This window comes from Lissotriton vulgaris, chromosome 3_1 (assembly GCF_964263255.1).
Source record: "Lissotriton vulgaris chromosome 3_1, aLisVul1.2, whole genome shotgun sequence".
NCBI lineage: Eukaryota > Metazoa > Chordata > Amphibia > Caudata > Salamandridae > Lissotriton > Lissotriton vulgaris.
Genome location: NC_141689.1, coordinates 1,060,421,384 through 1,060,445,255, shown reverse-complemented (window position 1 = coordinate 1,060,445,255; position 23,872 = coordinate 1,060,421,384). Strand labels below are relative to the sequence as shown.

The 23,872-nt window shown below is 46.0% G+C and overlaps 1 protein-coding gene across 1 annotated transcript in view; it reads left to right on the top strand.

The window, feature by feature from the left end:
- LOC147727391 (coiled-coil domain-containing protein 171-like) overlaps nt 1-23,872 on the top strand; it is a 1,936,181-nt gene that overhangs the window by 890,305 nt on the left and 1,022,004 nt on the right. The window contains exon 13 of the mRNA XM_086963620.1: nt 17,301-17,796. Within this exon, the coding sequence (XP_086819746.1) occupies nt 17,301-17,796 (496 nt within the window). The remainder of the gene's footprint in view (nt 1-17,300; nt 17,797-23,872) is intronic.

Genomic DNA, 23,872 nt, shown 5'->3' with positions numbered 1-23,872 from the left:
TCTTTTTCCGTTTAGTTTCATTTCCGTAAACTCAAAATTGGTCCCGCAACTTGATGAACTGTCCATGCGATGGAATTTCCCAACAGTCAACGATCCACATTGTTTTATTTTGCAAATATTACAAACTTCCACGAAAAACGTGGATTATTCCACTTTTCCGATCCAGTGGCCATAGACAATGCTATTCTGCGTTTCTCTTTTTGCAGTCTCTGAACACGCCACATGAAGCTAAACTTATAGTGACTTTTCTTAAAGCAGTCTTAACAATACGTCAAAATGTTCTAAGCTAACTAGAAGCATACAGAACTGCAAATTTTATTCTTAGTATGTTCCTTTATATCTCGAATCATTTTTAAACTCATTCATGCACTGAAAAGCTTTTTCTATTTGTATGTACTTTTTATGATTATACAACTGATAATCGAATAAAAGTTTATGAAACAGGTCATAACTCCACTTTTCCACCTTGGTTGTCCTAGAAAACAAATGCAATCAACATTAGACTGTGCCAGCAGTGCTCCCAGACCCCAAAACCCACCCCCAAACACCAGGAACTCACCCAAACAGGCCCCCGAAAACATGATAGTGAGCAAAAAGGCAAAAACGTTTCAACTCTGATTTTCTCCAAACCACTTTTATCCGATATTAGACCTTCCCAGCAATGGCCTCAGAGCCGTCAACTCACCCGCAAAGAAGTAGAACACCCCCACAAGTGCAGAGTCTTTGTTCATTGGGCGTAATCCAGCCATCTGCTTTGAGGGAAATAGGAGTCTGGAGGAGGATGATAGAGGAGCATGTTCTTGTGAACTTGTGAACCTGAGGAATGCAGACTGCTGCACCTTCAAATCAATAAGCAAATAAATGAAGACAGTTCTGCTGATGGGCTTGTTTTTGTGATTAGGTGATTAAAGCTTTTTTATATAGACTTTGCAAAACAAAGAAAGACAGACACACAGGAATAAAAGTGAATAAGGACGAAAAAGAAAGTTATTGATTCATTGGCTCATTTTCAGGGCTCGGTGTCAGGGAAGAAGAGTTGGTCCTCATACTCGGCAAATTCAGGCGGGAGTAGGTCACCTAACAGAGAAGAAATTCTCTCATCTAAGTAGGTGTCCTCCTCGTCTTCTTCCGGCGTGTATTCTCGTACTTTGTAATCTGGTAGTATGAGGTGCTGATTCATCTTGATCATTGTTAACCTCTCCACATTTTTGGGCAAGAGGCGGGTCCTTTTGCAAGTTACAATGCCACCAGCAGCACTGAAAACACGTTCAGAAGACACGCTTGAGAGTGGGTAAGACAAGTCATTTATAGCCAGGTTGGAGATCTCTGGCCACAATTCTTTTTTCCCATGCCAATACGCCAATGGGTCATCATGAACATAGACCTCTGTTGAGTCATTTAGATAGTCCTGCACCATCGACTCAAGGTTCTCCACGGTTCCTCCACTTTGCTTACTTTTTGCTGGGACCTTTTGAGAAGCAAACCCAAGCTGAGTTAGCCAATCCTCTTCTTCACACAATGTTACTGTTGTGTCTGGTGCGGATGATCCGGTTGCTGGTGTCTATAACGGCTGTCAGGAAAAATTACTGACTTCTGCCACAGCCACAGGTGCAGAAGTGGATTCTTTTGACTCCGGATGGCCTGCTGATGCTGATGTACTGCCTTTTCCTTCAATTTCCTGCCGTTCTCTTTCAAACCTCATGGCTGACAGAGCTAGCCAACGTTTGTACTTTGAAACTTCTGCGTCACCAAAAGGAAAGAATGCTCTGCCTGCCAGTGCCTTTTTGTAGCGTGGATCCAGAATAGTAGCACAAATGTAATGCTGTTCTGTGTGGATCTTTTGAAGATGCTCATCGCAAAGTAGGCGCTGTAATAATTTCTCCGCCAAATCAAAAGCTTCTTGCTTTTCTTCTTCTTTTTGAAACGTAGAAGACACCGCCTTCAGTTGGTGCTCTAGCATGCGCAACAATGGGATAGCTTTTCCCAAATTACAGTCCTCCCTGCTGACTGCACGTGTGAAGACCTCAAAAGGACGAAGCATGTCTGTCAGGCTTTTAACTAGCTTCCATTGCTCCGCATGTATCCTCAGGTCCTTCATAACAATAACACCCTCAGTGTGGGTTATCGCTGCATGCTATTAAACACCAGGTCAGCGTGTAAACATGCGCAAGACATTTTGAGCTTCTAGATACAGCGAAGCCACTATGTCTTATGCTCACTGAGACGTGGTGGGGTGAATTTTCCAACCCAGATGTCGCTATGGCAATCCCGCCTGATTATAACATCTTCAGGAAGGATCGAGCTAAGGGAAGGGGTGGTGGAGTGGCATTGGTGGTCAAGAAAGGCACGCCTTGTGCGATCCTGCCAGTGAAGGACATCCGAGGCTCGGAGACCCTCGCTTTTTCTATCACTTTGTCTCCACATCAATCTGTTAAGGGATTACTCGTGTATAGACCACCTGGTCCACCCGGTACGTTCTTTGAAGATCTGGACTCCGTGTTGTTGGGGCTGGCCCTGAAAGCGGAACATTGCATCATGGCAGGGGATTTTAACTTTCGGATGGATGATCCGTCTGACCCTGCTGCCATTAAACTTTCTGAGGCTATGGCCCCGCTGGGACTGATCCCTCATTTGCAGGAGCCTACGCACGAGAAGGGGCATACTCTTGACCAGGTATTCTCGTCTTCCCCTCTCGAGGTGATTGAGATTATACCAGTACTATGGTCAGACCACTTGCTTGCCAAATTTACGATCAAAGGCACAGTTAAACCGGTGGCTGCCTTGGCACAGCAGCAGGGTCGAGTCCATAGGGCATATCATCGAGTGACCCCAGAGATGCTGGCCCAGGCTGCTGCGGATCACCCATGTTCCCTCTCTGGCGATCTGGATAGGGATCTGGAGACCCTGCAAGCTTGGCTTTTAGACAGGCTAAATGATCTTGCCCCGGAACTGACACCCCGCCTGACACCGAAACGGGTCTCTGCGCCTTGGTTTACCGCAGCACTGTCGGCTACGCGGCAGCAGTGTAAGGTGGCCGAAAGAGCTTGGCGGGCACAATATGATACTGTAGCCAAGCTGACCTATAAGACGGTGGCCAAGGCCTATCACCGGGACATTCGCCTGGAAAAAAAAGCATATCTAGCTAGGAGAATAGAAGCTGCTTCTAACTCCTGCAAGGAGATTTTCTCCATTGTGAGAGAATTTATTTCCCCATGGTCTAACACCTCGGACGAAAAACCATCTGGTACCTGGGCTTCGGACCTTGCTGATTTCTTTACGAGCAAGATCCAACGCATACAGGATTCCTTTCCATCGCCTGGGCCTACGGGCCAGACTAATCCTGAGGCCATCTTATCCCCGCGGCCTTGGCCAGGTGTGACGCTGAGTGTGTTTCCTTCGATCTCTGCCCCTGACTCTTTAGCGCTAATGGGCAATCTCAAATCGGGCTCGCCCCTCGACCCATGCCCTGCTAAATTTTTGGCAAAAGTTGCGGAGGTGATCAATCCGCTGGCAAACCCGCTGCTGAATCTCTCGTTGAGTCAGGGAGTGGTCCCGCACGCCTGGAAGCAGGCGATGGTGATTCCACTGCTCAAGAAGCCAGGCCTAGATCCGAAGGCCCCGGTCAATTATAGGCCTATCTCTCTGCTGCCGGCTCTCACGAAGATTGTGGAAAAGCACGTTCAGGTTGTGCTCTCCAATTTTCTTGAGACCAATGAGATCTTGCACGCCACCCAGTCGGGTTTTCGTCCCCGTCTCAGCACAGAGACTGCGCTCCTTGAGGTCTCAGAAACCATTAAAGGGGTTCTGGACTCTGGGGGCAAAGCCATGCTGGTGATGTTGGACTTGTCGGCGGCGTTCGACACCGTCCCCCATGATGGCCTTCTCGCAAGACTCTATGAGATAGGTCTGCGGGGGACGGTGCTCGGCTGGTTTTCCTGCTTTCTAGCCGGCCGCCGGCAAACGGTCTGGGCCTCGCCAGATTCCGCCGTGATGCCGCCTCTGGGAGTTGGGGTCCCACAGGGCTCTATCTTGAGCCCGACCCTATTCAACATCTTCATGACCCCGTTGGCGGCGTTGGCGGAGTCGTATGGGGCCCAGATCGTATCCTACGCAGACGACACCCAGCTCCTCTTCTCGTGTAAGAGAGGAGGAAACTTTGACGGGGAGAGTATCCGGGATTGCCTTGGGGCTGTTTTCCAATGGTTCCAACTGAACAGCCTCAAGTGCAATTCCGAGGTACTCTTCTTTGGGTGCGACACAGAGCCAGACTGGCAGGCCTGGTGGCCGATTAATATGTTTCCTCCGTCTTGTTCTTCCCAAGTCGCCAAGAATCTGGGGGTCAAGATGGATAAGGGGCTAACATTGAAATCCCAGATCCTCGGGGTGTCGGGCACCTGCTTCGGCATCCTTAGGATGTTGCGGAGGTTCCTTCCCCTGCTGTCTGAGGAGCATAGGAAACTGACAGTGCAGGCTCTGATCGGGTCCAGGTTGGACTATTCTAACATTCTTTACCTGGGCCTGCCAGAGTATTTGCTGCAGCGGCTCCAAGTGGTGCAGAACGCTGCCGCGAGAGCAATCTTTGGATTAAATAGACGGGCCAGTGCATCGGGCCTGTTGAAAACCTTGCATTGGCTTCCTATCCGGAAACGGATCGCCTTTAAGGCTCTGACTCTGGCCTATAAAGCTCTCCACGCGGTGGGAGCAAAGTATCTTCAAAAGAGACTGGTCTTCTATCAACCGACCCGGTTTTTGAGGTCGGAATCCCTGTTTTTGGCGGTTGTTCCGCGTGTGAAGAGAGCTCGCCTGGGAGGCCGCTCTTTTGGACTACTGGCGCCACAGTTGTGGAACTCTCTGCCGCTCACTCTGCGGGGAGCTACCAGCCTACTAGCTTCTAGAAAAGGCCTTAAAACCTGGCTGTTTACCCAGTAGCCTGTTTTTCCTGTATGTATTTGTTGGGCCTTCTGTCCTTTTCTTTTTAACGGTGTTATGTTATTGTGTTGCAGCCCTCCTTTTCCAAAAAGCGCCGGGACACTCTTTTTGAGTAGCCGTGCGCTACACAAAAGAATAAATAACATAACATAACATAACATAGCTGTACCCTGTGTAAAGAAATACTGATCGACTACCGCACACTGCTCATACAGACACTCAAGCATGTAGAAGGTTGAGTTCCAACGTGTTGCCACCTCCTGGATGAGTGCTTTCACTGGCAGTCGACGTTGATGTAGCAGGCCCCTCAGATGCTTCCGGGCCTTAAAAGAATGGCTGAAATGTGTGCACATTCTTCGGCAGGTGGTCAGTAACTCGCACACTGGACTTTCTTCACTCACAAATTTTTTAACAACCAGGTTTATACAGTGCGCCAAACACGGCACTCTGAAATAGTTATTTTTTTTTGGTGAGGTAACAGGGACCCCCTGGAAGGGATACATTTCCTGGGTCAGTGTTAAGCAAACATATGCAAGGGAAAAGGCCCAGGCCAAAAATACAAAGTCTGACAAAAACAGGAAGAGAGACACACCATAAGGAGAAATGGGACTCAGAAGAAAATACTATATGATAAAGTAGAAAGTTTAATTACATTAATAAAAAAATGTATATGAACATATTGATTGATACATATAATTAAAATTGAAAGGATAAAAAAATGGATTTTTATAAAATAAGCTGTTACTCCAGAGAAATATACATAGGTCACAAAAATATTATCAACATAGTAATAATGCCCAAAAATTGTTGAGGATGCTGATTTCTGTCGACGCGTTTCGACACACCTTTTTGTGTCTTCCTCAGGACAATATCAGCAAAAAGCTAAGATTTAAACAGACAAAAAATCACAACATCTCCTTATGTCAGTCACAATTAAAGCCTTATTACTATATACAGTGGTGTTACCATCTGTCGTCAGACATGAAAAAAATATACATACATATATATATATAACATGATACATCGCTAGAGAGGACATTTAGACAAAAATGCTTCCATATACACATATCTCTATATACATATATACATAAATGTACACAAAAATGTACTTTAAAACATTCGTGTAAACAGATCAATAACCTATTTACACCATGTCTTAGGGCTAGAAAGAGGAGAACAAGAAAGAAGAGAAAGAGAGAAAAACAGAAAAGAAAGAGAGAGAGAAGAGAGAGAAAAAATTATTAGAGGGAGGAAAAAAAGGGATAGATCGTAAATCTTTTTTTATCTCCCTCTAATAATTTTTAATCTCTCTTCTCTCTCTCTTTCTTTTCTGTTTTTCTCTCTTTCTTCTTTCTTGTTCTCCTCGTTCTAGCCCTAAGATGTAGTGTAAATAAGTTTTTGTGACTGAAATAAGGAGATGTTGTGACTCTTTGTCTGTTTAAATCTTAGCTTTTTGCTGATATTTTCCTGAGGAAGACACAAAAAGGTGTGTTGAAACGCGTCGACAGAAATCAGCATCCTCAACAATTTTTGGGCATTATTACTATGTTGATAATATTTTTGTAACCTAGGTATATTTTTCTGGAGTAACAGCTTATTTTATAAAAATCAATTTTTTTATCCTTTCAATTTTAATTATATGTATCAATGAATATGTTCATAACAATTTTTTTATTAATGTAATTAAACTTTCTACTTTATCATATAGTATTTTCTTCTGAGTCCCTTTTCTCCTTATGGTGTGTCTCTCTTCCTGTTTTTGTCAGACTTTGTATTTTTGGCCTGGGCCTTTACCCTTGCATATGTTTGCAAAACTCTAAAATAGTTACCCATATCCATGGCCTTAACTACATTGGCGCCATTATCCGTGGAAACATAACCAATCTTGCGTTTTTTTGGGGACAGCCATTGAAAGACCTTTGTGTTAAACTCCTGCAAAATGTTTTCTCCTGTATGACTTGTCTCCATGCCAAACATGGCTAGTGTTGCATGTTTCCGAGCAGCTTTAAAAACGTTGTCCGGGTCAACACCTGCCCTTAGCTTTGCTGTAATTCCTGAAAAAGAGACCCAGTGTGCTGTGATGCACATGTAATCAGTGCCTGCGCCACTGGTCCACATGTCTGTTGTCAGATGTATAGTGTGAACAGCACTCTTCTGCAAAGCTGCCCCAATCACCTCCAGCACATTTTCATGTAGTGCTGGAACCGCAACTCTGGCAAAATAGAACCGGCTAGGAACCTTCCATTTAGGGCAGAGCGTTGCCACTAATTCAAGAAAACCAACCCCTTCCACAAAAGAAAAAGGGAGAAGGTCCAGAGCTAGCATTTTAGCCAGCTTAGTGTTATACAGACGCGCCATTGGGTGGTTGCGTTCAAATGGCGCATCTGAAAACAACATGATTCTAATGGTGGGCTGGACCATGATTTTACGGGATGATGATGATGATGACTTCTTCGACCCAGTTACGCTCGGTGATGATGAACTTTTTCACATTGGTGTCTCACTCTCTCCCACACTCTTAGTGTGGCTCACAGGGGGTGTGCTGCTGACAGGGGTACTGGGTGTAAGTGAAGTGTTTGACGCTTCTTCCTCCTCGTCATCATCAGATGAAACATCAAGGGATACAGTTTGTTGACTTGCAATTCCGGCTTCCTTGATCTCCTTTAGGTGCGCATGCCATTTGACAGTGTGCTGTCTCTCAAGATGACCTCTCTGGCCTCCGGTACCATAGTTGGTACCAAGCTTAACACGACTAACTCCAAGCTTACAAATGCTACAAATGGCTATGTTTTCCCTTGTTGTGCTAACACTAAAGTAGTCCCAAACTGCAGACTTCAAATGTCTGTGGGGGGCGGAGGAGGCGATCCTGGTCATGCTAATGCCAGATGAAGTGGAGGATGTGTGTTGCCGAACTTTACTACATTGTGCACTTGCAGCACCACTAATTGAGGAAATGGAGGTCGAGGTGGATGGAGGTCCCTTCTGGCGAGAAAATATGGAAGTGGTAGGTGGTGGTGTACTAGTTAACTGTGGTGGTCTCATTGCCTCGTCGTCAACATCACGCTCAGCAGCTTCTCGGGCTAGGGTAAAAATGTCTGTTTGCTGCATGCCCGCTGGGCTGCAGTGACGTTTATGATGACTGCGTCGTCGTCGTGAGAGTCTTCATCAGCAGGAGTATACGCCACTTCTTATTCATCATCATCATCACACTCCATAAGTAAGAGACTTCCGGGGACCTTCCCTTTACGCTTAGCTACCTTTTTCAGATCATGGTGTGCCTTACTCTCAGACGGCAATGGTGGTTTCCAATTAGGATCCATATCATAGGAAGGAAGGAGGCTTGAAGAAGATGTAGACACCATCCTTGATCTTTTCCTTGCTAGGGATGTGGAAGACAATGAATGATCAGGAGGAGTGGCTTCCTCAAATGATACCTCGGCTTGAATGTCGATTTCCTGATGTGCCCCTACTTCGGGAGGAACAACTATTGTGGGCACTTGTGCCGCTCCATGCACCTCTGCTTGCGCATCTCCTTGTGCTGCCTCTCCTTCTACATGTACTTGGCCTTGTACTTGCACATGTGGTTGTTGTTGCGGCTGTGGTTGTTGAACATTCGTCATATGAGTTACAACAACCTGTGTTGATTGAGGGACATTGCTGCTACTTTCTTGCGATGAGCCAACATCACTGGTCGATGGTGATTGAACAACTATACTGGCGGCCTCTAAAGCACTCAAGGGCTTGGACTTAAGTTGGCGTGGTGGTGGTGGCACTGAGCTCAATGGAGCGGGTGCTGCTCCCGGGAGCTTGGTCCCCAGCAGACCCCGCTGCTGCTTATTTTTTTCCCAAAAAATGTGGCGGTCGGCACACCAGTCTTCTTGGTAAGTGGCGCCACTTGCTTCTTCTGATCCTTACTGGCAACTTTCTTGCTAGAGGAGCTACGGGGAACTTTTTTTGGGGCCATCTTCTTCAGATGTCAGAACAACAGGCCGCTGTTGCACGAGTTGCAGAGTTGTCTTGTCTGTGGCCACACGTGATGCCGCGTGACGTTATGCTGCACACACCGCTGCAGGACTTCTTCCTGGCACTGGTGGTTCTCTTGTGAACCTAAAAGCAATGGAAGACAGAGGAACATCAGTTATGCAGCCAAAGAAATCGAAAAACACACAAAAATCTGCACAATCCCATGCCATCCATGCCCTCAATGATGTTTAAATTCAAGACACCCCACAGAAAGACTAGGCCCATGCACCACTCACTACCCCTGGGCATAATGGATGAAAGCTAGGCAAAATGGGTGCAGGCCTGAGAACACTGCCTGCATTCAAAATGGCCCCTTGCCCCCCAGCACATGGCCAGGGCCTGCCTGTACCAGCACTCAAAATGGCCCCCACCCACATGGCCAGTCCCCATCAACACCCCAAAAAATCAAAAAACACACAAAAATCACCACAATCCAATGCCATCCATGCCCTCCATGATGTTAACATTAAAGAGACCCCACAGAAAGATTCAGTCCATGCACCACTCACTACCCCTGGTCAAAAGGCCCCAATAGCAGCCAAAAAAATCGAAAACCACACAAAATCAGCACAATCCCATGCCATCCATGCCCTCCATGATGTTTAAATTCAAGACACCCCACAGAAAGACTAGGCCCATGCACCACTCACTACCCCTGGGCATAATGGATGAAAGCTAGGCAAAGTGGGTGCAGACCTGAGAACACTGCCTGCATTCAAAATGTCCCCATGCCCCCCAGCACATGGCCAGGGCCTGCCTGTACCAGCACTCAAAATGGCCCCCACCCACATGGTCAGTCCCCATCAACACCCCAAAAAATCGAAAAACACACAAAAATCACCACAATCCAATGCCATCCATGCCCTCCATGATGTTTACATTAAAGAGACCCCACAGAAAGACTCAGTCCATGCACCACTCACTACCCCGGGGCAAAAGGCCCCAACAGCAGCCAAAAAAATCGAAAAACACACACAAATCAGCACAATCCCATGCCATCCATGCCTTCCATGATGTTTAAATTGAAGACACCCCACAGAAAGACTAGGCCCATGCACCACTCACTACCCCTGGGCATAATGGATGAAAGCTAGGCAAAATGGGTGCAGGCCTGAGAACACTGCCTGCATTCAAAATGGCCCCTTGCCCCCCAGCACATGGCCAGGGCCAGCCTGTACCAACACTAAAAATGGCCCCCACCCACATGGCCAGTCCCCATCAACACCCCAAAAAATTGAAAAACACACAAAAATCAGCACAATCCAATGCCATCCATGCCCTCCATGATGTTTACATTAAAGAGACCCCACAGAAAGACTCAGTCCATGCACCACTCACTACCCCTGGGCAAAAGGCCCCAACAGCAGCCAAAAAATCGAAAAACACACAAAAATCAGCACAATCCCATGCCATCCATGCCCTTAATGATGTTTAAATTCAAGACACTCCACAGACAGACTAGGCCCATGCACCACTCACTACCCCTGGGCATAATGGATGAAAGCTAGGCAAAATGGGTGCATGCCTGAGAACACTGCCTGCATTCAGAAAGCAGGAAGCAAGCGGCAGGCAAGCACGCCGCCAAGAAAAGCATTGCAGCCTCCCCCTTGCCTGCACTCTCCCGCCCCACCCCCAGAGTGAGCTGCTGAAGCAGCGGACTTTGCCTGGGACCTTGGTGCGGGGGGGAGCCGGGAGCATCAGGGGGAAGTGCGGCTGGGGGGGGCCAGGACTGCTCTCAGAGGCCAGGGCTGCCTAGGCACAGGACGGATTCTGCTGGTGCCACCCCCACAACTCCCCATAACCCCCCACAGGGCCAGGAGGCCAGGAATCCAGTGGGCCAGCGGCCTAGCGCTCCCCGCATTAACGGGGTCAAGAGCGCGATGGGAGCGCGACAGGAGCGTAGCATCCAGCAGCACCAAGCAGCAGGCCAGAGCCCCAAGCATCAAAATTCAAAATTACAAAATTACAACTCTCCGCACAGCAGCGGCCGGTACACAGCAGACCTATACCCAGAGCCTAGAGCCCACAGCCGCTGTACATTACCTAGGCGAAGTTGAACAACGTATTCTCTGCGACTAGGGGGCCGCCTACGGTCTCTGGCACACAGCTTGGTCCTTCCCCCGGGCAACTTGCATTTGCCCACCAGTACAAGCACTGGATTTGCAGCAGCAGTAGGGAGGCCAGAGCACTTTTCAACCCAGCAGGAGATTCTAGGAGATTCCCACAGATTTCATCCATTACGCGGGTTCCACCAACCGAGTAGCAGTAGCCTAGGAGCCGGCAAGTCACTCAAACCAATCCTAAAATGAGGACCAGAAACTCTACTCTAATCCAACCCCAGGAGAGGCCCAGGCCACATAGCTCTGCCAAGAGACGGGAAGCGAAGCTATTTTACCCTCCAGTACTAGAACTAGGGGGGTCTTATCAAGGCCCAGGGCCCTGGGATGGATAACACTCAGGAACAGCGGGAGCGACTGGAGCAACTCCATCTTTTCCGGGACCTCACATTGATTTCAACGTGGAACTGCCGGCTCATTACCCCTCAGCTCACCCTCCGACTGACATTATGGGGAAGCCTTACAGCCCCCCGAAGCTAAATGCGCACAAGCCTAGGCCCAGCACTAAAGAACGCTCAAACTGCTCCGCTGGGATCAGAGACATAAGAAGTTTTTTGAACCCCAAAACAACCTCCCCCTCCACCTGTCCTAAGACTCCGGACAGTTTATTTACCATTAAAGCGAAGGAGGAAGGGCCGAGCCCAACACTCGCAAGCCATCGGGCCAACAGGATCCCCCTCTCACCAACAATACTTACCCTCCGTGGCGGAACACCCCTCAAACTTACGACACCGGATAGGGTGGCACTAGGGCCCATCCAACCAAACATCACGGCCCAGACTTTTCCCTCACCAGAGGACCACCAGTGGAGCAGCCGTCCTTCAACCAAAGCGAATATGTACGACACTTCAGACAGCACTTACGTCGACAAGAAAGGAGGCATAACTTCCCCCATCATAGCGATGCACACAGATCTGACCAACGGCTCCCCCGCAACAAAGGAAGGAGCAACCCGACAACCATTCAACAGGACCCTAAACCACCTATTGAATTTACCAAGACCAGGCCCGCCGGAACACGATAAAACGGCCCTGCCCCCGCTCCCTGATAGCGGCCTTGCAAATACAAACCATCTATCACTAATTAGTGAAGCCCTTCTCTCAATGACAGGAGCAGCGATAATGCACGCGGACAAGCTTGATGTGCAGATTAATATCCTACAAAAGTGGCAAACCTGATCTCTGGGATAGACTCAAAACTGGACAACTTGAACGCTCTGATACGCAGAGCGCAGGACAGCACACATTTCAAACCAGAGTCATGCAGTTGCAGCCCGATCCTGCACAGCTTAGAAAAACTTCCAAATATCATGACCACATTAATAGAGGACCTCAAGGGTGAAGCAAATAAAAAAAAACGCCAGAAGAGCATGCCTTTAATTACACAGGGTTTCGCCCAGGCACACTCTATGGATAATAGCCCAGTAATTCCCTGCCCAAGCATCTCGGAAAAACCTGCTTCCCTGGCCTCGCCCACCGCTTGTGGAACAAGAATCATCCTGTCCAAGGCTGAAAGCCATGTCTCCCAACAAACCCTTAAGCCGCCCAGCCCAGAGTCACAAAACCTGTCAAGGAAAAACAAGAAAAAACTAAGAAAACTTAACAAGGAGAAGAAAAATAATGCATATGCCACCAGCGTTATTTACAATTGGTTACGACCCAATAAGCAGCCTTCTGATAACATCACCACAGATGAAACAACCAACCTGGCAGCCCCCATGCATGCCGCAGAAGTAATCGGACCATCTACTGGAAACTCACACACAGTCACCTCAGCTCCGGATCCAAGCTTGCTAGCTCTCCCCGCAGCCCCTCAACCCGCTACAGCTCTAATAATACAAAAACTTGCGCATGAATCGCAGGTAAACAGCCACGATGAAGAAAACAAAGCCACGCAACACAAGCTGGAGTCCCGCCAAACAAGCTCTGAGAACCCAGCGCAAATCAAGTTTACAACGAGCGGAGCAATAGACTCCGATAACTCAAAAACCACCAATGACACCATTGGAGATTCCCAGAGCGCTCCCCCCGGGTCAACATCCCTCAAACTGGAGCATGCCGTCAACAGGCCATGGAAAAAGAACAGCCCACCCAGCTCAATGCCCACGGAGGCGCCTCAACTTACAACAGGGCCAAATCAGCAGATAAACTCTTACCAGCCCGGTTCGACATTTCTACCTCCAATCGAGACTCAGGGAAAAATTTGGCTCAATGAGGCTAGCGCAAGTCAAGCAAATGCGAAGGATCGGAAAATACTGTTATATCCAGAATACACCTCACAAGGAAAATGGGACATCCTCAACCGAAGTAACCTTTTAACACTCTGCGCAAACCTCCCGGGACCGGAAGGTATAAAAACCACAGATATCGAAACCATCTCTTTCCTGCCCCTGGATGCGGAGGAAAAAAACAAAACTACGGAATTAACCTTCATCAGTCCAGACCTGGCGGAGGTACTGAGGAGCCAACAATCTCTACTGGAAAGCTGGGGCATAAAAATAAAGGCAAAGCCGGCACAAAAATATCCCTCAATTTTAAAAACCCTGATGCCACACTTTAAGCCGGACAACCAGGCTGGCACTACACGCATAAACGCTCCCTCCATCTATCGGCCAAAAGTTGTGTCCGTCCTCCAGGGGTGTAAAGGCAGCATAAACAACAGTTCAATCAATGGAACCCCAATCAAGATTACAACAAACCCCAGTCAAGGAAATCGATTGTGCATAACTAGGGGTCACGCAAGCAACGATTGGTCCTGGCTGTCATCAGCACTAAATTCCAGCTCCTAATACACTTTGTCCTGCAAATTTAGCCCGATCTCATCAACACACTCCCAGTGAGTGAGTAAAAACTTTAAAAAAAAAGAAAATTACAGAGAGCTTAAAAATAATAACGTGGAACGTCTCAGGCCTCAAAAAGCTGCTACTAAACCAAGCCGCGGTGAAATTCTTGGAGGAAGCAGACATTATATGCATACAGGAAACCTGGCTGACCCAACCGCTGTCGCTAAGAGGATATGCAGAATATAGCAAAGCAGCAAAAAAGAACAATATATTCAGAAGACCCTCAGGGGGGACTTGTGTCTACATAAAACACTCATTGAATATAGAATTCATGGAATCTCATAACCAATCAGACACCTTTCAGGCGGGCATTCTGAAATTCCCTCATTCCATCAACGGAATTGCCCCAATACTACTAATCAACATCTACCATAACTTGCAGGAGAATACAACTAACTCGCTCACACTTGCAAACCAATTAGAAACTTTACTGCTATGCCATTCATCATTAGACTGCATTATTCTCGGTGACTTCAACACCCATCTTAGATGAACAAAAAAACAGCGCCCTTGGGGAGATTGTAAGAGACCAGATCGAGAAGCTCTCCGCAATTTGCATTAATGATTTGGGATTTGGTCAGGCTGATGTGATTTATGCCAAAACAATTGATATGATGGCCGCTCTTCTCCTTGATACTCGGGCTACAAGCCAACCAAGGAGCAGGAATTCTGCAGCCAAGTGGTATAATCAGGACTATAGAGGGGCAAAATCCAAATTGATATCTGCCATAAAAACTTGCGATGCTGCTGAGGTCCGCTTAGCCCGATCCCAGTATAGGCAAGTACTACTGGTGGCAAAGAGGGCTTGGGATGACTCCCATTGGGAGGAGCTGAAGTTGGCTAGTTAGTCTAAAAATGGTGAGCAGTTTTGGGCTTTGGTCAGAAGCTCAAATGGTGGCGACACAGAACCAATACCCAATCATATCACTGTTATCTGTTACCCCTACCCCTTCATACAAATTCCTGATAGCATACAAAGGGACAAGGGGTTATGGTTGCTATAATCTTTTTCCTCACGACTGTGTGAATGTGATATGGATGTTTGTGATATGCTTGTAATTTTGAATGAATGACTGAATGTACAGTTAACACCTCAATGTCCCACGTGTTTTTTTAAGAAAATCCTTTTTGTACTATGAATTAAAACCCAATGTGATCTGCGTGATTCTCGGCTGGAATGCGATGAGTTTGGGGACCGCACGGGCTGTCCTTGAACAGCTCGGATGTGGTGTCTTCTTGTGTCTGAGCGAGATGATCTCGTTGTTTCACCTCGCCTTTCCTTGTGGTAGTCCCCACACATCGCTTCGAAGTGATTCGATCGTCCACACTTCCGGCACCGCTGGCCCATAGCTGGACAGGAGTCTATGTGAGGATAATCATATCCGCATCGATAACATCGTCTGGGCCTTTCTGGTTTCCGGTCCCTTCATCCTGGTTCTTTTCTTCTGTATTCCGGGCGTCGTTCGTGTGATGATTGTCTTGGTCTCCATTGCTTCTCTTGTGAATATTTTCGTCCGCTACTGCATTGCTCCTGAACACGGTGTATTTTCTCATGACTCACGCCGTGTCCCGTTTCCATGTTGGCGGCGTGTTCTTCTGCCTGGTCATACAGGCGAATCATTTCCTCGATCTCTTCTATCTCATGCGGTTTTCTTAGCAGCCGCCTTCTGAGCGTTTCTGAGTGGCATCCGGCTATGATTTGCGTCTTGATGGCAGCGTCAGGCGAGAAAGTTTCAAACTTGCAGTATCTTGACAGCCGTCGTAGACAAGTGATGAACGTGCTCATCGCTTCCTCTTTTCCCTGACGTGCCTGATGGAATGTGTGGCGCTCATAGTCCACGTTTCTTTTGTGGAGAAACTTTTTATTTAAGGCCTCACGTACATTGACATACGTATCAGCATCCGCAGTTGGAATGTCTTTAATTATTTTGCTCACTTCTCGACCTGCTAGGTTATGGAGGGCAATTAGCTTTTCCTTGTCTGCTGTTACTTTGGACCCCTCAATGTAATCTTCAAAATCTTCCAGCCATTCTTGCCACTTGGGACCCATGCTCCCTCCGGGGGTCACGGTCAGGGGTTCTGGTGCTCGGAGATGTGTTCATCCCTTGATTTCGTTTCGCGGTGGTGAATTGGCTGGTGTCCCGTGGTTCGACATTGTGTCACTGTGTCTTTATGTATCCTCACCACTCCTTGTGTGTTAATTCTTTTCGATTCGCCAATGCTTGTTTATTTGCTTTTGACAGTGCTTGTGTCCTTCTATTTGCCAATGCTTGTTTACTTGTTTTTTCAATGCTTGTTTGTTACTTTCTCTTAGCCAATGCTTGTTTATTTGCTCTCATCAATGCTTGTTTCTGCTGGGTGCCTGACCTCAAAATGGCCGCTCTGCAACAATCAAGGGTCTTGTCCTGCAAAGGCGCCTGACTTCAAAATGGCCGCCGTCACTGCAGGCATACACGAGGCTTGCTCTCTCGGTTCATTCACCCCAGGTCACTCAGGACTCACCGACGGTTGGCTTCAGAGGCAGTCCACGCCAGACTTCACTTCTCCTCGGCCACTGCAGTCATCAGGTGAGATTGGGGTGGGCTCCCAGCTCACTTTCTGGGTTCCCGCTCTTCAGCGCCGATAGCGTGCCAAAGCTCACGCATCGGGCGTGAGGTTTTCCGACCTCCAACGGCACACAGGCTCCGGTTCCAGCGCGCTCAGCCACGCTTGACAGCAGGCTCTCGGGGACAGCGTCCTCTTTACCAGGGCACCTTTTCTTCACTTTGGGGTGCTGGACAGGGTCGGAGTGGGCTCCTGACTCCTGTTTCTTCAAGGATGCTGGGCGACACGGATCCGGCGGGACTCGCGCTTTCGGCGCGAAATGGTTTCTGTTGCTGAGCGTTTCAGCACTCGCTGTCGTGGCTCTCTCGGGGTTCCCCAGCGTCTCTGAGGATCGGGGTCACTCACTGCTGACCTCTGTCGTCCGGCATCAGCTTCACTCGGCAACGGAGCTCTTCTCTCGACGTTGCAGGGGACAGGGTACCTTCACACGATCTTGTGGGCTGCATTCATGCTCATCCCACCCTCGTCGCCAGTTGTAGCATCGTGCTTCAAATAAACACAGACACTTCTTGATACTTTCTATGGAGCTTTATTATCTGCTTCCAGTACCTTCCCTGTCCCTACTCTAACTGACCCTCATCCTGTCCTGACCCCTCCTCTTCCCCTCAGCCCACCTAGCTCTGCCCACCCCAGCTACTAGACTGTAAACTGCATTACACCATCTTGTACTATTTTATTATCAAGTTTGAAAAACATGCTTGCTCTTTGTTTTATTAACTGTGCATTCAACTTTCAGTTTGTTTGACTAACTTCTTATTCATCATAATTTCCTTTTGATGTTTCAGAACTGCCAAGAGGCTTTAAAGAGAACCAGAGAAAAGACTGCAATGCTTGAAAGAGTGAGGGATCAAATGTCTTGTGAAATTTCGGATAGTAGAAATCAAGTACTGAACCACCAAGACGAGAATGGTTCCCTTTTGGTAGCTTGTGCCCTCATGGCAGGGGCTTTATATCCTCTCTATAGCCGGGCATGTGCCTTGTCTGTGCAAAGAGACCTTCTCCAGGAACAGATCAAGTTGCATGAAGCTGTGAAAAAGAAAATTATGGCACTAACACTTGCTTTCGCTGCGGCAGAGGCAAAGTATAAGCATTGCTGCCTGTTACCCCAAAAATTTCCCAAAAGCTTGATCCACGTTTTTAGGAAGGGTGTCATTGTAGTTTTAGCCGCAAATAGACTTCAACGCTTGGGCCAGTCAAGCAACTCTCTCTTCAACTGGATCGAAGGCTGCAAGGAAGGTACAGGCATCATTGTCTATGCAGGGGCCTCCAGGGGCACATCAGGTAGGAGAATAAGCAACTGTTTTTTTATCATTCTACAAACGTGATGTTATTTCAAACTCATGGATTCCAACACATAGCTAATTTTAATACCTTAAGGATATGTTTCATACCAAAATATATTTTGCATCAATGAAATATGTGTACTACAAACACAAGAATATTACTGTATGTGCCCAAGTTAGGAGATCCCTGATGGTTTTGAATGCATGAAGACTAATAAAAATGCTTAGTTGGATTTCTACAGGTGTCTTTTAGAGTTTTGCTGCAACATTTTGTATGAAGAACAATAGAGGGACATAATTCAGAACAATGTTATACATTCACCCCAGTACAGAGATCTTGGCCTAAATCCATCGTTTGTTTTGCTCACCGTGCCATTCCAGTTTGGACCCAGCCATATGCAAATCAGTCTTGACCCTGCGCCCAAAGGGAACAGTCCAGCACGAACTGCCAGGCCAGGTCCTTCCTCCCTGGACTGGAAACAAGCATCCTAGGACCGGTTTCGGGCTTTCAGCCCTCATCACCCAGGATAGCTCGACTCCAGTGGCATGAAGAGCAAAGGTCTCACGTCTGAGCATACCCATCCCACTCGGGGTGACAAATGTAAAAGAACTATTGATGGACAGAATGCAGAACAATGTCATACATTCACCCCAGTACAGAGATCTGGGCCTAAATCCATCGTTTTTTGCTCACCATGCCATTCCAGTTTGGACCCAGCCATATGCAAATCAGTCTTGATCCTGCACCCAATGGGAACAGTCCAACCCGAACTGCCAGGTCAGGGCAGGTCCTCCCTGGACTGGAAACAAGCATCCTAGGACCGGTTTCGGGCTTTCAGCCCTCATCAGCCAGGATAGCTTGACTCCAGTGGCATGGAGAGCATGGGACTCGCATCTGAGCATACTTGTCCCACTCAGAAGGACAGAATGCAGAACAGTGGGCCCCGAGCTCACTGTGCCACTGGATTCAAGCTATTCTGGCTGAAGAGGGGTGAAACCCTCAAACCAGTCCTAGGATGCTTGTTTACCGTCCAGGGAGGACCTGGGTTTGCAGTTCGGGCTAGACTGTTCCCATGAGGCACAGGGTCAAAACAAAAGCAGGGGGATTTCCCGGGCTGCTGGAGGCTTGGTTTGTTTAAAGAACGCGTTGTACTTTCTAGGAGTCTAGGGGAGTAGCCTTGCCATATTTGAACCGCATGGGCTATTACTAAATATGGATATGATTCTTACGCCTTTATAAGGATATCGTTTGTTATAACCACATAAGGGCATAAATCGGGAATATCGAGTTAGGGTCCTAGATAGAAATACAACACCCACTCCACAGATTAATGTCCATCATTACTAAAAAGAAAGCAATAGTAAACATATAACGATGCATGTGTGTTTTCCAACCCACCCCAAAATACATATTTCGCATTTGAAATGGTATATGGTAAATACACGAAGAATGAGTATTGGTACTGTACGTTTTTCAAGCAGTGTCATCATTCAGTTAAATGCATATATATATCAGCTGAATGAATTGCGAAAATTACACATGAAATGGCTCTAAATACAGAAATGAAGGTCGAGACCATTCCATCACATATTTATACAAAATGCTGTATATGTGCTAGAGGCTGAGGTAAATTATTGTCTCTAGTATCCTACAAATAGAAGCGCTGTTCTCTAAGAATAGTTTTACTTTAAGCAGAGTACCATGTGCCAAAAAAAGGTAAATATTTTGAAAAATGGAAAAAAATAATTTTGCTTTGCGGGGAAAAAAATAGTTCCAAATGTTTTCAGTAGCTTTGTTTATCAAAACTGAAGGCCGAATTCAGAGTTCAGGAAATGCTGTGTGATCATTGTTTTTTTTAAAAGTTATTCTCGTTGGGAGAGAACATCATATCAGACAGACTCGTAAAAAAATTGGTCTACAACATCAGGTGAAAGTTCGACCAAGTTTGAAAATACTACAACTGTGCAATTATGCGCGTGATTGCTATCATCGATGTTTGGATCAGCAATGTTCACAGAAGGTTTTACCTGTTTGGTGCTGCTTTCCTCTCATACCTCACCGCCACCTACTCGTAGTGGTGAAGTCTCAACGAATGCCGTCATCAGAATAGGTAGCCGCTGGGGACAACACGATGCATGAGTCGTTACAGGACCTAGCAAAGTATCGATATCCAATGGTACTGCTGATGGTAATGTAAGGCAGACGTCCAACACGCATTCTTCTCCGCATAGCAGACATCGAAGCACAGGTAAGATGCAATCCTGCCAGATTGGTCTAAATGAAAAAAAACAAGTTGTACTCAGATCTCTTAGCCGGGCCAATCTGAGGACCTTAGTGATACGGTCTCGGTATCGTATTGCTAGGATTGTTTCTTCCATCGTTGCTGGAGTCTTGTCTGTGGATTGGCTTGCCATGTCGGAGCAGAAAGAACAAAAATAAAATTCCTACCACGAGTCCCAAGATTAAGGGTAGGCCGCCAAAGACAGAATGGACAAAATTCGGGAAGATGCCCAAAACTGTTTCAAAGGGTGCTAACAGTTCCGAAAAAACTGTCTGAAATACATGTGCGATGCCACTGGTATCAGACATGTTTAAGATTTGGCTTAACATTTCTACGAAATGCACGGGGCAATTTGTCGATAAAAGGGAATGTATCTCTGCCGATGTCCATTGTCCTTGCCACTTGCAGATCATACGTTTCTTTGGATGACGTCAAAGGCACAGTTGTCTGTAAAAGAATAGACTTCATTCTGCTTAAAGTATCAATTCGAATAGAAGAGATATTCAAGGAAGGCCATAACGCAGCCCCCATATCTGGATTGCTGTGTGGATACAATACTTGCATACAGCAAACGACCCTGGAAGTAACGGTCACAAGATAGGCTTTTCCTGGCAGCATTCCACAACAGCTGTGGTCACTTATCAGAACGTAACTCTCGTTACAAAGTTGTAAAAAATGGCTCTATCTGTTTTGCAGGCATGCCATGCAGGTGACATGAAAGGGTATTTGAAGAACCTTTGCAGGCTCCATGCAAGTTAATACCTTGACACAGAAGTGTACCGCTTAGTGATTTTTTACAATTGTTACCACTAAGGAATACCTCCTTTTTCCCTGCACTATACAATTTGTGTGTATAAGGTAAATCCCAGGTTGATTTGATGTATCCTTTACCCAACCTTTCATACTGGCCCGCAGGTATATACTCTTTGCAGTATTTAAACTGGAAAGTTGTGATCAGAATTGTAATTGTTCCATGTATTATCCATTCAATGACAGGTCTCTCTGACATTGTCAATGGTAATCTCCCATGTTTTTCAATGCTCAGAATCGTATAGTCTTCTCCTTTTTGTGCCAAACTAATTTGTTTATCAGTAAGGTTAAAGATAGCGAATAATGACGTTGTGTTGATTAAACGCCATGGTACGTAGCCTGAACTCAGATTTTGCAACGTCCAGCCAAGCTGTACAATAGAACGTAATTGGGACTGACCGTGTTGTAACATTAGTAATTCCTGCTCTATTATATCAATAGCAGATGATACAATGCTGTCCAGTGAATATATTCTGGAGGACAGAGTCGTTAACCCATTGTCCACTACAGAAAGTGATTTTTCCAAATTTATACGATCAATTTCTCATATTTTTTCTGCTGTTTCAATTTGCATTACTTTCCAAGCTTCGTTGTACGCAGCGTATATACCGGCCGCTATGAAACGTTTTTGAAGCTGTTTGAGTGGTCTCAGTATGAAATCACGCAAGTCAGCACCGTCTTTAAGTAAAGTCAAGTGTTGAATAATTTCAGCCAGTGTGGATTTCTGTAGCAACTCAAGGCATAGTTTCCCTACACTGTATGTTGTAACTATCCCTGGATGTTGTCTATGGGAATATCTTGGATCTGGCCTTGTCATTTTGAACCCCTGTGTTTTGTTCAGGAATCTATTTTGACAGCTATTTGTGTCTGTGGGCCAGATCAACCACTTTTTCCAATCAGGATGTGTTCTATTTTGGTGTAAAATATGGGATACGTCTATCTCCACATCTGTAGTGCTATTACTATCAGTTATGGGTTTCGGAATAGACGGTGTATTTAAGTCCTTTATCTTAGCTATGCCAAGACAAGTAGTTTGTTGAATTATGTCATTCAAGAATATCATTTGTTCTGGGATCATGCAGGCCCTAAATAATGCTTCTAGGCCTTTTACTTGCCAATCTTTGGTACCCCAGATCGTTTTTGTTTCAATGTTGTTTTTCCAAAATTCGAAACCAAATGTAGATATTTTGTCATAACATTTTTCAGAATAAATCAATTTAGTATTTGTCAACATTGTTTTCATTCCTGTCCTAATTAACATTTTAAAATAAAACGTTTCTGGATCACTGTTGTTAAACCCTGAGAAGTACTGGAATTTCTCATAAAATGTTTTCGAGCTGCCTTTTGGGGGAGCTGGACAGTGTTCCCATTGGTTATAAGATAAAACATTTCTAGGCTAAGCAGTTTTATGCAAATAGTGATCACCAAAATGATTATAACAGTATAACTCTTCATAATTTGATGCACCCTGTAAGTAATCATGTTCTGTAAATTTGGCTGACATTACTAAATCTGACATCATATTAGTAATGTTTTCAAAGTCCCAATCATCAGAGAAAGTACTTGGTGTCACAAAGTCACTTAATGAAACCTTGAACTGGTGTGGATATTTCAAGAGCTCAACCGGGCCAAAATCTCATAATCAGTTCTGTCCCATACTACCCCACTGGGTATTGGATTGGCTGTGATGTTCACTGATGACAGTTCTCTTTTCTCGATGTGAGAGGATGTGTGAGGCTTTAGGACCAAGTTGATGTTCTGACTTGCTGTGTCCATCGTACTAAATTTTCCATCAATGAATTTTCCCAAACATAGAACCATGATAAGCCAAAGCAGGAGAAAAAGTACACCTAACACAATCCAAAATTCAATCCATGGTGAAATCAGATATGTTTCTTTTAGTTGGTGAAAAAGTTAAATTACTTTGTCTTTGAAAGTTTTTGTTGCTGGCGTTTCTTCATGCTCGCTTGGATCTTCAGAAAAGTCATCGAAATTGATGAAGTAGCCAGATGCAGTTCTATCAATTTTTGGAATTATTTCCGGATTTTCATTTGCTTTTGTATTTTTCTTTGTTTCATTAGCATAGTCAGAGGCTAAATCATTGTAGACTGGTGTTTCTTGACGAACTGTTGCAATTTGGGTTTCAAGAGGCACAAGTTCCTTGGCATTATTGCATAGTCCTTTTTTATTCACTGCAGGTTTATCAAATGTGATTAGTCTCTCAGTTTGAACCTCTTGGATTGTAGCAAATTTCGGTATTCTGCTATTTCTTGGGAGTCCACTGGGCCTACTACTTATTATTGGCCACATGATTGTGGTTTTACCGGGTCAATGGATACAACTCTGTTCTCCTTTTTACCAGAAAGGAGGGGTAGTACAACTGATCTTGTTCCGCTGACAGCTAAGACAGGCACTGCTTTTCTGTAAGAAGGCCCAAATTTCTTCTTCACCGCGATCTTCTCTCTGACCAGATCCCCAATCTTTGGAATCCAGACAGGTCTTGCTGGGACAGGTGGTTTTTCTTCAGTGGCTGTCGGCTGTTGTTTCAACTTTATGTTACTCAGGCTTTTTCTTGTTTCATTTTAATCCTGTAAAACAGCCAAACGGTCTTTGATATCAAAGGATTTTTCTTCTACCGCTGAAGTGTGACAATCAAGATCCTGAATGTGCATTCTAGTACCGAACAGTAGTTCGTATGGAGTGAGACCTTTTAGATAATTTCTTGGCAGATTATTAAGACTACGTTGGACACTTGTCAAAGGTTTGACGCACCCATCACCCGAACCTAATACCCTCGCCATTATAGATTGCTTTATGTCCCGTTTTTTTCTTCCCACTACCGCATTTCCCTCAGGATGGAAGGGAGAAAAGTACCGCAATGCAATGCCCAGGCTGGCCATGGCCTCCTTGTAAGCCCGAGAGCTAAACGCAGGACTCTGGTCAGAATGTAGCATGCCAATTGCGTATGTGCCGATAAAGACT